Source organism: Chaetodon trifascialis, chromosome 3 (genome assembly GCF_039877785.1).
Source record: "Chaetodon trifascialis isolate fChaTrf1 chromosome 3, fChaTrf1.hap1, whole genome shotgun sequence".
In the NCBI taxonomy this organism is placed as follows: domain Eukaryota; kingdom Metazoa; phylum Chordata; class Actinopteri; order Chaetodontiformes; family Chaetodontidae; genus Chaetodon; species Chaetodon trifascialis.
The window spans coordinates 19,586,186-19,603,363 of NC_092058.1; the positions used below are offsets into that span (position 1 = coordinate 19,586,186).

The following is a 17,178-nucleotide window of genomic DNA, read 5'->3' on the forward strand; positions in this document are numbered from 1 at the left end:
TTGGCAGTCAGGATGGAGCACAAACCCTTCTACTGAGAGGCAGGCCCACAGCACAGAGGGGACAAACTGATTCTGTTCAGTGCCAAACACGAAACAAAGAAGATGGAAATGACTGTCACAAGAGCAGAAAAATCCCCGATTCTTCATTGGATTTTTATTTTTACATCCGTTCAATAAACTTGGATAAAGGCAACTTTAAAGTCGTGGGCGGTGGGGGGTGAGGATGTATAATATCTAGGAAACAAGAAATGCAATGAAAAGATTTGGGAAAAATGACACATCCTGAATTCATAATCACTGAAGTATGGACAAAACGGGTTCATATAAAATTAGTAAACAGGCTTTCATTAGAAAAATGGGGCGAAGTTCCTGCAAACTCAGGAGGGAAATTTACTTGCTGTGGAGATTTTAATGCACTTTGTACACAATGGCGTGACTGTATGGGTGAGAATGGAAAAGTGTTTGAAGAACTGGTGCTGAGAGTCAGAAGTGTTAGCAGGAAATTGTTCTTAATATGTTGTCAAAGGAACGACAATAGGAAATGACCACTCTCCTGCTCTCACTGACGTCGGATTAGTTTTAGAAAAATATGCACGAGGATTTGATGGATGATCTTTCAACAGAGTAGACTGGGAGAAAATCAAGGAAATATGTGTTGAGTAAATGCATAAAGTTGGTCTTCATCAAGCGAGACAGTCCATTCCAAGGAGGAGTGGTAGACATAACAGGAAAAACTGCACTATGTTGGACAAATCAGTGTGAAAAAGCAATAAATTCTCAAAATAAAGCCTTTAAAGTGTTGAGAAGATCACCAATAATTTCTAGAATCTTACTGAATATAAATGATGTAAGCTATTGTAAGGAAACAGTTTGAAATCCTAAAGAGTGGGAAAAGATTAGAGGAATGGATGGAATCCAAAGGGGAATTAGATGTTCAACCTCGGTAAATAGTCAAATTACAGCTGCAACAGAAAAGCTGAGGTGTTGGCACAAACATTTGTTAAAGTTCAAAGCTCAGATGACATAATTAAGGAGTGGCAAGGAGAGAGCGGGAAAAGCTACAAAAACCAAGAATGAGAAAATGTTATTACAAAACGAAGATATCAACAATTTATTATGCATTTCATTTGCAGAGGCAGGACTGAAATCGAGGCTGTCTCCAACGGGCAAGGACCAAATTTGTTATGTGATAATAAATCATCCGAGTGAGACACATCTTATTTGAACTGCGCAATAAAGAATAAGAGAGAGGGTGTAACAGTAACAACAAGGCAGGAAAAGATTACATTAATCCAAGGAATTATTGATTTTATCTGCCTACTGTCAACACCAACTGACCCAGACTGGAACAGACCCTGGCCTCATTATTCATAAGTGAATAAGTTATCCAGAGGCGTGTTGACCATTTGACATGAGTCAAGTTGAGTCAGTCTGGTTTAAAATTAATCTGGAACTGTTGTAATAGCTGCACGTCCTTTAGCCCAAATGTGGAGAAGTGGATCTTATTGAGAGACTCCTCAAAGTGAACACAAACTCATTTTCAAATGCAAACGGCTCCCTTACTTATATTGATAATGAAAAATGTTGACGCATCTAATTCTAGGTGAGAACTTGCAGGTTATTGAGAAACCACTATGATCTGTTGGTGTAATTATCACTCTTTAATCATCATAATGAAGAGTTACCTACAGTTGAACATTATGAAATGTACAATGAATTAAAAGTTTGTACAGAAAAAAAGAATCAAGCTAGATTTAGTTTGAGAAACTATGATGAAAAGACACAAACTCAGCTTAGAGATTCTTACTGTAAAAAGACAAATGGAGTCATTTAATGGAGGATATAATGATTCATCATTCTCTGCTTTGTGCTAACAGTTGGAAATTTGTCTCACTTCGCTAAAAACAGTAAAGCTATTGTTGGCAAGATGTTTGGGAAGTTTTGGTTTTACTTTGGGCCTTTAACCACCATTTACCAAGAACCACACTAACAATGCACCCAGCATCACTCATGGTCTAACTGCTGTACACTCACGGGTAATATCTAATTGTTTAACAGTGATGCAAGTGTGGAAACAATGGAAACATTACAACACAGCGCATTAGCCTGACTGAGTTAAGCCACATCTGAAGCATTGGGCCAATGCTTTGGTTGCAAGAATTTAACTGTATGAATACTTTTGTTTGAGTATAATCCAAATGAGCAAACATGCCAAACTACTACTGATGCTTCTCCACTTTCACTTTCAAACATTTGATTGACAAAAAAAAAAAAAAAAAAAGGCGGCTTGTGGCACATTGAACAAGACAGATTACCGCCCATGGAAGACATAAATATCAGGCAAAAATAATAATAATAATGATAAGTTAAAGTGCAAATTTTCTTTTTATTCTGATTTCATTTTACAGCAGAAATTATGTAAAGCATTCAGAAGACATTTTCCACATATAAGGGCAATATTCAAAACACTTTGCATGGCCTCAGCAACAAAATATTCTTTTAAAAACATCAACAATTTAGTGATGCTTGTGCATGCACATTTTGTAAAACAAAGTAAAAACTAGGCTACAAAAAAAAAAGAGGAATGAAAGACTGAGATAGGCATGGAGAACACAACAGCAGGCAAGGTGGGAATACAGCAGGAGATGAGAGACAGAGAGAGAGAGAGAGAGAGAGAGAGAGAGAGGGAGAGAGAGAGAGAGGGAGAGAGAGAGAGAGAGAGGGAGAAGGAGGGGAGACGGGGTGAAAGAAGAGGAAGGCAAGGAGAGGTCTAGCCATAGATTATCTATAAGGGTCTACCATTCTAGCATGCAATGTGGTGTTTGGCCACGCCCTCTCAAAACAAGGCCTGAAAGGTTATACCATTCATTTCTAGGCGGACTCATGAGAACAGAGGCCATCTCTGCGCATGTCTACCAGCTGTCTACTATGGCAATATTTCATTATTTTTTTACTTTTTCTACTCTATACTTTTTTTTTTTTACAGTCACCATCCTCTCCAAAAATATGAACATATTGATGGATTTTCTGCAATCTGTGTGTCTAGTTTCGTGTGTGTGTGTGTGTTGATAAGCGCAAGCATTTGGCTGTTGGCGTGTGTGTGTGTGTATATTTGTCTGTGTGTGCGTACAATATATAAAGGAGTCCAAAGCAGTGTTCCTTGTGACTTTAGTTGTGCTGATGTGAGAGGAGGGGCAGTTTTAAGAGGAGGTTCAAGTGATACCGTAACATGAATGCTCCTGACAGCGCTGTCCTGACCGTGGCTGTCTCTCAGTGCGATGGAAATTCAGAAAACATTTGAAACACACATAATAGAGATCTTCCAATTGTAAATCTTTCAATATGATATCTCTTACAACTGTTTTTTTTTTTTTCAAATTAAGAAAATTGACTCGTGGCCGTTACCTATTTTTGCATTATTTAAGAATCTTGTGCGTTTAAGACAAGAGCAAATGTAGAAATAGAAACATTACTTGCTTTGAATTTAGTTTATATTCAAACAAAATCCTATAAAATACGGGATTTGCAGATTTTTTTTTTCCTCGTAGAAAAAGTGATGCAAACACGGCTTGGATGAAGGAAACGGGTCACATCTGCTGCTTCACAAGACAGAAGTGGAATATCAGAGGGAGCGCGTCGATCAAGAACATGATTTGAATAGAAATTTGTTGATACTGATTAGTGAACGAACAACTGGAGTATCCCTAACATACACACATATGTACACATACATATGCACACACAAATGTACACAGTCACCAGTAGTGGTACGGCTTTGCAGCGATCGTTACACTCCACACACCATCTCCCTGTTCTTCAACCCTGAGTAAAATCTAAGGGAGAGATTTAATTGTTCCCAAAGACATAAGCACAGAGAGAAAGAGTGTGGCATTGTTTGTGTGTGTGTCTGATGTGTACATTTGTGTATGTATGTGTTTGCTTGTTTGAGTGGAAGAGAGAGACAAAGAAAGAAGTATGAAAAAAGGTATCAGTGTGACAGCTATTTTGTCCTCTGGAAAACTGTTGCTTTCGTTTAAATGCTGCAAGACGGTTTTTGAGTAAAGACAGACAAAGTGAGTCCATGCAAGGAAAACACATGTTCCTCCCAGCAGCGACAGTGGGACGTTGAATAGACTCATTGACAGTGCCTTTCATACACAGATGCTGGATTCTATGGTTCTCTTCTTCTAATACTGCAAAACTGACACACAAGTGGGGCATTAAGTGATACTGTAATTACTGGTTTGTCTCATAAAGCAACACACAGCATCAATCAGGCCATGAGCATCCATTCATACTGCTGACAAATTAGAGCTTTTAACTTAGACTCGGATCAAGTGTAACACTGTCAAGTTCATTTTTAACACACAATTTAGGAAAATAAACAGGTAACTGGCAACCTTTTGGAGGACATACAGTAGATATTTCCTGATATTAGCTTGCACTTTTCCGTTATTGAGCAGGCACTTTCTAAACAGAGCTTTCCAGAAGTCTAAAGTACAAGTAACAGCAATGGCAGTGACAATGAGGAGAGGGGGAAAATTAATCAAATGACATGTAAAAAGTGGGGAGGAGACATTCTGTCTGAAGATGGAAAGCTTTGACTGGAGGCCAGGCTGGATTTGCTGTAGGTGTGATTAATGGTCTTAATAAAAGCTAGTATGTTGCTGAAGCACAACCACATTGTAAAGAATGTAGCGCCCTCTTCCCTTTTTTTTGGATCATCATTCATTGCATTCATATTAAAATGACCATCATCATCATCATCTTCATCACCATTAGCATCATTTTCATACTTGCATAATCACCATCATCATCATAATCATCATCTACACCTAAGTCTGCCTTAGACAAACCTCAGAACATGTAGGAGGTCTACGGTTGAGCTAGAACTAGGTCTCTTCTACTGTTTATTGTCTGTGTGTGTTGCCTCTGTGGATCTTACTGATATCTTTTGGGTGTTGGTTTCCCCAACATAACATATTGTTAGGCAAAATAGCATTCATAGTAATTGGCACTACTGGCAAAAAGGGTTTAATTTTTGCTAGCCAAGAAACAAAAGCACAAAGTGTAAATGTTTTGTTCTGAAAGATCATTGTTTCAGCTAACGTTGTTTTCCCACCTATAATTCTAACATTAGATTTTTCTGTTGCATGCTTTAACAAAATGTTCTTTTCAGTAACACTTATACTGGATACTCTTAAAGTGAAGCAGTTAAAATCCTCTCACAGTCCATAGCCACTAACATGTTCTTTTTGCTGTTTCTTTGTCTTAAATCTCATGCACATTACTCCGTTTGTAATATCTACATTATTTACAAGCAATACAGCCATCCTGTGTACCCAGGTCTCTGTCTTAAGTTCTCATTATGGGAGTAAAATAATTTATAATCTTAAATACAGTCCTCTTATGAAAAAGTTTCAGGGTCCTCGTATCCCCTTACCTCGTCAGTTTATATACAGGAATATGCAATAGTCCAAAATATGGATTTGATCACCCGTATGGGCTAATATGGGGACCAATGCCCTGTATAGGGGCAGGTATAGGACCCATGTCCTGTACAGAGCAAGCATAGAGACCTCTCAGAGTCAAGAAGAAGTCAAGGCAATGGTATGTGACTCTCTCCTCAAAACCACAGTTAGGATTTAGAGGTTCACGCAAAGAACAAACTAACAGAGACATTTAACCATTGGAACATGTCATATTTTACCACACAAGGGGGGAAAACCAGTCTCAAGCTAAACCACTCTTGAGCCAATTAAATAAATAATTAGACCCTTAAATAAATAGAGTAAAAAAAGCACCCAAAATAAGTCATTTGTCCTTACACAGTTCACATTACACAGGGCAAGGATAAGTTGATGAGGACGTAAGTGAGACACAACTACACATAGAAATACAAAAGAAACAACACTAAAGCAGTTTGGCAAGCATGCAGGAGCTTGTAGCTCAAACACATGCATTGAATTGAACAAACACGGACACACCACGTCAGGCGAGCAAAGTGCTGCCTCTGAGAACGACTCCATACAAAGTCCATGTAACAAATTAAGACATCGTTATTCAGACCCCAACCCTTATCTAACAATGCCCCTCTTACATTCAAGTGCAGTTCCTCCCCTTTTGATCGGGTGACTGATTAATAGGTTTGTAAGCCTGTGAGTCAAGAGTGGGTGGTGGTATTGTGATATACTGAATCAGCTGAATGATTTGCCACTATAGCTTGTCGGGATGATGGAGAGGAGGAATAAGCGAAGAAACCTTGCATGCAAATGCAACACAGAAGTGAGTTTTTTGGTTTATGTTTTCTTATTCTTTCATGGATCGCTGCTTGGATACAAAACGCAAAAGGTTTTGTGTATTTTCTGCATGTCAAAGTAGCCTTTATCTTGAGCCAGCTGTTCATCACCGGAGCCTTTCAGCACATCCAGCCGCCGCCACGAACAGCGGGATGTCAGGCGCTTCCTCGCGTCCTCTCGTCTGACTCGTCGACTTGCTCTTGCAAAGAAACATACCCATGAAGAGTGCAAAGAATGCCATGAGGTTAATGTGATGGCCTCCCAGTGAAACTGTGGAGGAGGATCAGTGCTGTGGGCAGAGCCAGGTCCCTGGGCTCTACCCAGCAGTCTGTCTGTCTGAGCTGCCATGATGGACACCTATCCTGTCCTCAGTCTGTCTGGGAAGAGTTTTTTTCCCTCTTGAGATAAGAGGGGAGAGAGGGTGAGAGAGAAGGAGGGAGGAACGGAAAGAAAAGGGCAGGAGAAGGGCTGGGGAATGGCAAAGGGAAGGAGTTTTTGGGATGATGGATGAAAGGAAAAAGGAGAAGATGGAGGGAGGGGAGGGTTTATAGATTGCTCACAGGCTGAGGGGGCTGTGTGTGGGGCCTGGTGGTGGGCTCTCAGGACCCCTGGCCTTTCTCTGCTCTCTGGCCCTGGAGAAAAACCAGACACACATTAGAGACACACTCAGAGAGAATTTTGTGTGTGTATGTGTGTGTGCGTGGCACAAATAAAGAGACTGGCAGGCCAAGCAAGACACTCAAAGTCCCCTAGCGATGTCAGTCAGAACATGCCCCCGTGAAGACCATATGCAAGAATCGCTCCTCTATCTATCTGTCAATCATGCAGAAGTACTGACATCACTCAGCAATCCTCGGAGAGAGAGAGAGAGAGAGAGAGAGAGGGAGAGAGAGAGAGAAAGAGAGAAAGAGAGAAGGGGGGGTGATAATCCAGGATCTCCTCTCCCCCTCCCTCTGCTGACATGCAAACAGGCATCAGCCACCAGGAAAGAGGGAGAGAGAGAAGAGAGAGAGAGAAGACTCACCCGTTTCAGAGGCCTATGGTCCATCAAGGGGCTTCACAGGAACAGTAAAACAACACCAACTATTAGCACCAATGTACTGAGGGGACATGGGTCAGTGGGTTGTAAGTGTGTGTGGGTAATGTGTATGGTTGTGTGTCCTTGGGTGTGCGTGGAGGGGTATGTGAAGAGTTTTATGCCTCACCTGTGGCGGCATCGGAGCAGGAACCTCAGGATCTTGCGAGCAGCCTGGTTCTGTTTTTTCGTTAGGAGGCTGCTGTAGGCGAAGACAGAGAAGTAAGAACAAATGCTTACATAATTGTGCTCTTTGTGTGTGTGTGTGTGTGTGTGTGTGTGTGTGTGTGTGTGTGTGTGTGTGTGTGTGTGTGTGTGTGTGTGTGTGTGTGTGTGCGGGAGTGAAGTACCTGAGGGAGTGTCTATAGGAGCGGTAGTATTGCTGGATGAGGACTGCTGCTCTACGACTTTGTTGGAACTTCCTCTGCTCATGGAAACTCCGGAAACGACTCTGGATCAGGATGGCTGCCAGGGTCATCCTCTTATAAAGTGCATACTGAGAGAGAAGACAGCAGCGTGTAGTAAAGTTTCCACCACAAGATATGTACCTGTCATGTTGAATTATATTTTCAAATCATCGATCCTAGCTGCATGATGAACTCTTACCTGCTTGTATCTCTTATAGCAGCGCTGAATCACTGCAGCAATCTCTTTGCGTTGTTCCTGAATGGGACCCTGAGGGGAGTGACCAGTTTGTATAAACATCTATGTTCAATGGTTCATTTTTCAAAAGATTGTGATTTGTGACAGAGAAATCAAGAGGAAGTTAATTTGAACAAATGTCAGAACTGGGTCTTAAAAAATATGTCAGATTATTTTAAATTCTCTCTGGCAAACTTTGCATTCTTCAGAGGAGTGGAGGCCATGTGTACCTTGTGTTTTCTGAGGGAGTGCAGGGCATGCCTGATGGTCTCATACAGCTCTCCCTGTTCTGCCTCAGTCATGGCTAGATAGGAAGAGTCAGTTTTCAACCTCTCCTCTTTCATAGCTGCACAGAGGAAGGAGCTCCAGTCAACGGGGGAGGACAGGGCTTGCTTAGCTTGAGGACTCTGCTGATCCTCAGGCCCTGAGAGAGAGTTTGGTTTGGGGCTCGGAGTCTGGGTCTTGGAGTTCAGATACCTGGAGGAAAGCAGAAAGCAGAGAAGAAGTTTTATAGTAAAGAATATTTATGCTATTTGATGAGTTAGGTGAAGTAAATGCAGTGAACTCAGGAATTCTCTGACTCACCTCTCCACTTCACCGAGATAACCAGACAGTAATCTGACATCACTGCTGATCGCCACCTTGCCAGAGTCTGTTTCAGTCTCCATAGCCTCTTGCTTAAGCCTACCAGTCGAAGCCTCCATGATGTGATCAGCTAGCATCGTAATATCCATCTACAAGACAGTGCAGGTGTTACTTACACATTTACAACACCTCTTGCCCTTAAAACGAAAAATTATCTTTAATTTTGGCATTTATTTCCATGCCTATGCTGATGAGATGCAACTCTATGTACTTAATGTGCTTAGTTGTTTAAGGGGGCAGCTGCTTTCATTTTTATACTTGTAGGTGGGAAAGTCAAAAATGAATTAATTTCCTGCACAGAACTTGAGCCTTTGTATTATCCTCATCTCTTGATTCGTTGATGTTTTTGCTCTGTGGTCCACCCTGTATGCACACATTAAACGTGTTTAACTCATATGACTGTTTGGCCAGAGTTTGGACCACAATGACAAACTCTGATCACCTAAAACATCTTGTATCCTCTCTTCATGAGCACCCTTGACATGCTAGATGTGACACTGGGGTACTTCTAACAGTCAAATGGTTTCTTCATTGCATCATAGAGCACACAGCCACAGTAAAGGCAAATTATCATCTAAATCCAAACTAAAAATATTTTTATCTTTTTCATCATTTGGCCAAGTTCAGTGTTACACACATACTAGGAGTGAATATATTCCTTGTTTTTTTCCCATCCATGTAAGTGCACTTGATCATTGGTACTGGTGTGTGTCTGCTTGTGTGGGAGTAAGTGAGAAGTGAAGACAGTATTGATGACCCTGCACAAGGTGCCCTTCCTATGATGGCAAATTCAATATAGACACAGTCTGAGTAGATTATATCATATAAAATCCTGATCTTCATCCATTATCTGTTTATCTGGTTTTTGTTCAAGGTTGTTAATCTTACCCATCTTAGGCCCTTCCCGAGGTTTTGTATCTTTTTTTAACTTAAGGAGGTTTTCATGGGAGTTTTCCCTTATTCACACTGAGGGTCAAACTTTTGGGAGAGTTGTTTTCATAGATTTTTTAATGTATTGTTTCATGTATTTTATCACAAACATAGCACGCATGCAAGCAAGCTGTATACATTGCCCATCACATATAGGACAAAAAGTTCAGTTTTGGTTGAGGAACAAGATGAAAACTGTCCCTAACAATCTTCCCCCCCTACCTGCAAGTCCTCTGTGTTATCCTGATAGGTCAGCAGCTCTGTCTCCTCTCCCCTGTCAGAAAGAACCCTTTGGCGCAGGTGAATGGCCAGTCGCTCTTTTCCTAAAATCCTCCTGGCTATGCTACGCTGCCCCAGAGTCTGTCTCAGACTCCACCTGGTGCCCCCTCCAGACCTCCCTATCCTGGCCTGCAGGTGGGAGAATGGAGCATTGGGGAGCTGAAGCCGGTTAGGGCTGGAGCTGGCAGGAGGTGCGTTCTGACAGCTGAGGTTGGAGGGTTGAGTTTGTAGGGTGTTTGGGGGGAGAGAGCGTTGAGTGTTAGGACTCGGGGATGAGTTGAGGAGGGAGTTGAGGGTGTTGGTGCCAGGAGTTGAGTTAGCTAGCTGTTGCTGGGTGTCTGGGTTGGGTTTGAGTCTCTTGGCTGGGGGTGGGCCTCCCTGTTCTCCCTGCGTTCCCTGTTGCGCTCTGTGTCCTGTTTGGCTCCAGCTCTGGTTCTGGTTGTCTGGCTGGCTCTCTGCCCTGGCTCTCCTCAGCTCTGGGAAAACAAAGATTGCGGAAAATAAGAGCAAATGATAATTACAATATCACTTCCCATTACATGTGATATACTCCAATGCGCCAAGCACAAAAATCATATATTCCCCACTCACACCTTGAAATAACTAATGATTACAGAATAGCAAGCTTTCCTACCTGAGTTTGGGTTTGGGGCAGGGCTGTTGCCTATTGCACTGGTCTGTGACTCTCCTCTCCACCTGTCCATCCAAGTGTCAGCAGGCTGGCCCTGAGCTTGAGGAGTCTGTTGCAGCTGCTCTAAGAGCTCAGCCAATCGAGTGTGGCCCCGGGATCGGGCAATGTTGAGCGGCAAGCGTCCCAGCGAATCAGGAATAGCCAGAGCTCTTGGGTCCCACTGGTAAAGCACCAGTGCTGCCTCGGTATGTCCCAGAGCACATGCCCACATCTGCAGAGGCCAAAGGAAAACACAGATCACACACAGGCGTGGAATAAAGACGCATACATTCAAAACACCATTCAGAAATATTGACCACTCACCAGTGGAGTGCAGGAGAAGTGGTCCACGTTGAGTGGATCCACCTCCAGCTCGAGGTCAATACTGTCAGCATGCTTTGTGCTGTGGAGACAACAAAAGTGAAATTAACTGGCACAGTCTGTGTGTTCACAATGGTGTGTCATGTTTGTGTGTCACTCACCGCCAGCGAATGAGTGTCTGAATGAGCCCCGCATAACCCTGAGCTGCAGCCAGATGCAGTAAGGTCATTCCTCTGGAGTTCTTACTGTGGACGAGCTGATTGGATGAAGCCCAGCATGGCTGAGACATCATCTTCTCACACACCACTACCACACGGCCCTCGAATGAACCCTGATCAGGAGAAATCTTGAAGATTGGAGACAAAAAGGGCAGAGTGACTCTCTGCTGACAACCCTTGAACTTTTCAAGGTGTCACAAAGGTTTTTTTTTTTTTCCCCCCCAAAATAGACTCCCATTCTCAACACATCGCAGAGCCTCTGACTCCTTCAGAGCTAGGGCTTAGTGTGCTCTAACACGCTAAAGCTGAATTAACACTTTCAGGGGTGTGACCTTTGCAATATAATGACATCTGGCACAATAGCAATGCAATGAATGTCTGCTTTGTGAGGTTACTATTGGATCACTTTTTATTAAGACTATGTCAGAAAATACCAGAGTGGTTTCAACATATCCGTGAATCAGAAGTTAGTGGTTCTTTTGTTTCTGATTACATTATGTTGTATTGGTTTTGAAATTATGGAATAAATGGATATATAAGTTGGGCTGGTGGTCTCAGTACAAATATATAAGTTTTAGAGTATTTCTGTGGGAGCTCAAAATTATTCTGAAAAGGCCTGATCTACCGCAGGAGTTTAAGCCATCAGACCATCTTCGTGCAGTCTTCAAACTGAATCTCAATGAATCAAAACAGTTTTAAGACTTGCTTTAATTAATTTTTTCTGGATAATTTCTGTATTATTTCATGTTTTTTACCCATTCTGGTCACTTTCAGACAATACAGCTGAAAAGGACAATTCCACCCAAACTAAATCACTTCTTTCTGCCTTACTTGAGACTGCTGATCAGTGGCTCCTCCTCCTTCCACTCCACCGCCCTTGGTTGCCATGGTTTCTGAGCTGGGGTTCTGATTGGTTATCTCAGCCATCCTCTGTTCCATCTGCTCCAGACGCTCCAAGATGGACATCCTGAACTGCGTGTCTACAGAAATGAAGGTGGCCCACTTAGAGCTGTAAGCATTGGCTACTTGTTTGTTGCATTTAAGCAAATCAATATAACGTTTCAGTAAATCCTACTTAGAGAGGCTTAAAGAGAGAAGCCCTTCTTTGAGGGGCTCAATACTAGAGAATAAATCAGGAAGGAAACCCAATAAATCCCCTTAGCAACAATGTGAACTTGGGAAAGAAGTAAACTGTGTGTGTGCATATGTGAAAGAGTACACGCCCAGCAACAAATGTAGGTTTTGTGTGTCTGTTGCATGGCTGTGTGTGAATGTGACCCTTTGTTTCAGTCCTGCTGCAGTTCTGCTGCAGTGCACATTATGTCATCCCACCTGCTGCTCTCTCACTCAGTCTCTCTGTTTTTCTCTCCTCTCATTTCACTCCTATTTTTCTTTCTGCTGCCTGCAGCGCACAAACTGAGCTGAAAGGGAATGGAGCCATAAGAGTGACACAAAGGCTCAGGCTCCTCCCTCTCCACTCTGCCAGTCAGAGGAGGAGCAGAGTTCTCTGGAAATGCAGCTTCTTTGAATGCAATGCAAAACACTCCACTATCACAGCTGCCAAACACATCACAAACAGCTGTCCTCACGCATCATAACCGGGAAAGTACGGCAGTTTTCTGCTCACAAAACAAGCACGAACTGCTTACAGACATGCAACGTTTTTAAAACGGAAAAGAATCAGTGAGAGGACCACAGGGATTGACATCTGCTATGAGGATATTTTTGGGCTTAATTATAATAACTTCATTAACAGATGCATTAAAATATCATTAGAATGTTGACAAACAAAGTTATGCAATTAAATGGGATGAAATGGTCATTCACTCACCATCCCATTGAGCAGTGAATGGACTGAACTTGAAATATGTTTGTAAAATGACCTTCAAACAAGCTTTCAACATTTTCATGTCATTTCCATTTCACTATTCATTTATCTACCTGCAAAACATGCTACTTGAGTCTAGATGCTGCAAGGCTCCTGTTAGGAGGGATAAACATGAATACAACAAAGGCCACTGGAACACTGGAAACTCCTTCTTTAAAAGTAATTTTAGGAATGAATTAAAGAATATATCCTTTGTCAATAGCATGCAATTACATCTCTTAAAAACAGAATTTAAAGACAAATGTAATATATTATTTTCTGAGTTATCAAATAAGTAAATGGATTATAATTGACAAGTAAAAAACTATTCTGTGACATTCTCCAGCTTCTGTAAAGGCAGGGATTACAGATCACTTATTATCCTGCCCTGTAATGCAAATTCAGCTGCTTCTCAAGCTTTGTTTGAGGATTACTCGTGGTTGTACTGGGTACCTGTGCTGACCAGCTTTGGACTGACACTTTTTATGTCCTGTTGAAGTGTTTCCCCCCAGGTAATGCTTTGTTTCCATGGATTCTTCTCAAATAAATGCACATGTTCTGACCACTGACCAACCACAACACAGTCTGAAGTGACATCATCAAACTCTAATAACACATGATAGCACTGCAAACCCAATAAAAGAAGCAGACCAGTTATGCAAGATTGTGTTTGTAAAGGTAATAATAATTCACAAGGTTTCATCGAATTTCATTTAAATCAAATCAAATCAGCATTTAAGTTCATAAGTTTTTCTATCTGACATTTCTATTTTCATTGAACAGCACTTTATCTTTTTTCTGATGCATACATATCAACAGCTCTCTCTATATTAGAAATCATTTGAAATTTGTTTGACTTGGACAGATTCTGTTCTTTAATGGGGAAAGGATTAATCAGACAAACACACACTTTTAGCACAGGGCCCTTATAGAGAAGCTTTCAGTAGTAAAGATGAAAAATGTAAACACAGAATAGATAGGTACTCAAGCTTTGGGTAATCAACTACATGCCCACATGTGTGTGCCTACAGGCATGCCTGTTATTATCTGGGCCTCTACGAGAGCCACATTAGCATTGTTGTTGTGGAGTCCAGTGGTGCTGTCCACTCCTGATGGTGCTGAAACTGAACAGGTCGACCAGTGAGCCTAAACAAGCTCCTAAGCATCAGGTCTGCATCGTAAATCAAGCAGGCTCTGCGTGCCTTTCGGTTCAAACATAGCGTGCAAACAACGTGAGGACTTGTGGCATTTCTTCCGTCCCTTTGTCTGAAATCGACAGAGGCTGGGCCACCACATGTACCGCAAATATTTACACTGAAAATGCAAATGCAAAAATGCAAAAGTAGTTAAAGGCTTTACAGCTATGAAGTCAAAATTTAGACAACAGTCACATGTATGTCCATCGACAGCAGCATGAAAAAGAAACTTAACCCAACTACAAACAACAGACAGACCTGAACGCCAGTCAAAGAGCGCGTTTTGAAGTTACCATCAGTTTAAAATCAAATCAGCTACGAACCCGACCAGCGAGCCTCTCTATCTGCTGCTCTCTTTGTTCCTGCTTCTGCTCAACCCCGTTAGTTTGAAGTGTGCGACTCATACATTGCTACTCCGAGCGAGCAAAACACAACTACTGTATGTGCAGAGAGAGAGAGAGAGAGAGAGAGAGAGAGAGAGAGAGAGAGAGAGAGAGAGAGAGAGAGAGAGAGAGAGAGCGAGAGAGCGCGCTGTCTCCACGTTGTGTCTGGGAGAGCAGACACGCTTCAAATCGGCCCGCCAGACTCGGAGCTGCGGGAGGCTCGGTCGTCATCGGAACAACAATGGACCGCACACAAACTCAGTTGGAACACTGACATGTGATAAAGTCGTGATGACACATATTTTTATCTCTCTATTTTTGCTAGGCGATGATGCTTTGATGCACATTTGAGGCCAAACAAAGAACCAGAGCGAAAATAACCAGGGCGCATATCCAGGACTCCGTAACATCGCTGAAAGTCAAAGGCAGAGCCTATATATAGCGTCTGTGAGGCTGCACAGCCCACTGCCAGCGGTGCCCAACATTTTGACTGTCAAGTGAACCGCGATCGTGCCAATGATGTCCTTGCCCTTCACTCCAGCAAACAGCCAGCCTGCTGTGACTGTAGAGCCGCATTGCCGCATTGCGCAACGCAGAGACGGGGGCGAACACAGAGTAACCCAGGACATGCCTCGCTGAGGAGACCCGCGTGTTTCCCAGCTGCAGTTTCATCAGGAGATATATTTGCGCACAGAAGCCCCCCCCGCTGCGCAGATATTTGCAACCAATCCCCCAGAGCTGACTCAAAGAACATTTAATTGTCCTCTAACATCTCACAGTATGTTTTAATTTGATTCAGTGTCATTGGAATCGCACAAGAACATTTACAGCTCTAACAAAATAATTTGATGGATTAAATGGATTTCTCTCCAACACGCAAGCACTCACAGTGGACTTCATAATAAATGACTGTTCCCTAAACAAGTCCAACAACACCAAGTCTAAAGCCTTTATGAATGGGGACTATGAAGGTGAGAGGTACAAGTCTACACTCACACTCTTCACAGAACAGGTGTCAAAACTAAGCACTTTAATAATAATAATAATAATAATAATAAGAAGAAGAAGAAGAAGAAGAAGAAGAAGAAGAAGAAAAAGAAGAAGAAGAAGAAGAAGGAGAAGAAGAAGAATACACTTACTGGTGCACTTTCACTTTGTAATCTTACACACATACAGAAGTCTGTACACATGAAGTTGATGTGGAGAGATGCCAGAGCGATTGGTCTGCCACACAGCACAGCCACCCAAGTGGTTAGCCTGGCCCACAGACACCTCAGCAGCACCCTGGGGTTGAACTGGCACCTTGCCAGCTACCAGCCCACACTTTGTATCAACTGGTCCATGCTGGACTTGAACTGAGCACTGGTCCCCAAGCCAAGTCCCTATGACCTAAGCCACTGCCGCCCCAATTTCTTCTTGAATTAAACTGCATGTCGGCTGAGAGTGTCAAGAAAAAAAAAAAACACTGGCTGCACCAAGGCACAGAGGAACATTTCAGTTCAGCCGATTATCATACAGCCATGCCACCATACTGGCTAGTACATCTGTGGCTGCAGATAAAACATCCCATAACATGACAGGGCAGCACAACAACACACACATTGACAGGTTTTCTCAGAAGGTTTTAACTGATCAGATATGACAGAAGGCTATGTGTAAAAAAAGTAAAAATAAAATATGAAAGAATAAGAAAAGGATATATTTTGTAAGCTAATTTAGGGTTTAACTTTCCTAGGTAACTGACAGTCAAGTGCTTGACCTTAAACATACAGTATGTTAAAAATAATGATAAAAGTATAACCCTGTGTGCTCAAAAACACAAACAAATGCTCTCACCGTCAAGGGATAGCCAGTCATGCTGAGACGATGGCAGGGCAGGAAGGTCACGTGCCTTGTATTCAAACACCACAGAGGAAGAGATGACCTCACCACCCATGGCTACCTGCAACATCACCAGTCCTGTGTCATGGGCTGGAAACAAACACGAGGAAAGGAATTAGTGAGACTAACTCTGTGCAGAGATAGAACACAAATATATATATAGTACGAATATCTAGTATTGCTTGTATCCATATGTGCCTGCAAGAGACTATTTGCCTTGCAGTTTTCCCCTGATTACACTTAATGTAGCAGGATGTGACTCATGTATCAGTTTCTATACTATCCCAAAACACATTTCTGAGCAGACCTGTGTTCATTGTGTGCCAACCAGACAGTGTCCCTCCTGACAATGTTCTTTTTATATTGTTCTTATCTTCTTGTTTCACATGCAATGCATCTGTTGATAAGGGTGTGCAGCCAACATCGTTAGAGTCTTTGTTTGTGCTCGAAACTGTTTATTATAGGGATTAGTGAGGTGATGCTCGGGGTATGGTTTAAATCTAAAAATAAAAAATGTGTTTTTCCATGTATGAGACAGTGATAAGGAGTGTGTGCACACACAGGTGTGTTACCTGGGCAGTAGCAGCGCAGCACCCCGGGCTGGATGAGGGCAGCGGGGACACTGATGTGGTCAAAGAGACAGCTGTACTCACTGCTCGACTCCAACCACGGACCTGTGATCAGCACCTTGACTCCACCCTGCGGCATACAAACAGAGGCCTCAGTCTAATATCATACAGTGTGGCTCCTTTGTTGACAGGAAACTGCTTCT

At 42.4% G+C, this 17,178-nt stretch overlaps 1 protein-coding gene across 5 annotated transcripts in view; it reads right to left on the reverse strand.

The window, feature by feature from the left end:
* Window positions 1–2,942: 2,942 nt before the first annotated feature.
* The window catches only part of LOC139328541 (calmodulin-binding transcription activator 1-like), a 51,516-nt gene continuing 37,280 nt past the window's right edge, over window positions 2,943–17,178 (reverse strand). For 2 of the 5 annotated variants that reach the window (XM_070958300.1, XM_070958296.1), the window contains 13 exons: window positions 16,979–17,105; window positions 16,362–16,496; window positions 11,911–12,059; window positions 11,023–11,207; window positions 10,865–10,943; window positions 10,505–10,772; window positions 9,814–10,346; window positions 8,602–8,750; window positions 8,247–8,493; window positions 7,981–8,049; window positions 7,725–7,870; window positions 7,505–7,576; window positions 2,943–6,931 (listed from right to left, as the gene is read on the reverse strand). In XM_070958300.1, coding sequence (XP_070814401.1) covers window positions 6,856–6,931; window positions 7,505–7,576; window positions 7,725–7,870; window positions 7,981–8,049; window positions 8,247–8,493; window positions 8,602–8,750; window positions 9,814–10,346; window positions 10,505–10,772; window positions 10,865–10,943; window positions 11,023–11,207; window positions 11,911–12,059; window positions 16,362–16,496; window positions 16,979–17,105 — 2,235 coding nt within the window. In that variant the 3' untranslated portion in view covers window positions 2,943–6,855. Of the gene's footprint in view, window positions 6,932–7,323; window positions 7,355–7,504; window positions 7,577–7,724; window positions 7,871–7,980; window positions 8,050–8,246; window positions 8,494–8,601; window positions 8,751–9,813; window positions 10,347–10,504; window positions 10,773–10,864; window positions 10,944–11,022; window positions 11,208–11,910; window positions 12,060–16,361; window positions 16,497–16,978; window positions 17,106–17,178 lie in introns of all 5 variants that reach the window. The other 3 variants (XM_070958299.1, XM_070958298.1, XM_070958297.1) reach the window with 3 other exon arrangements.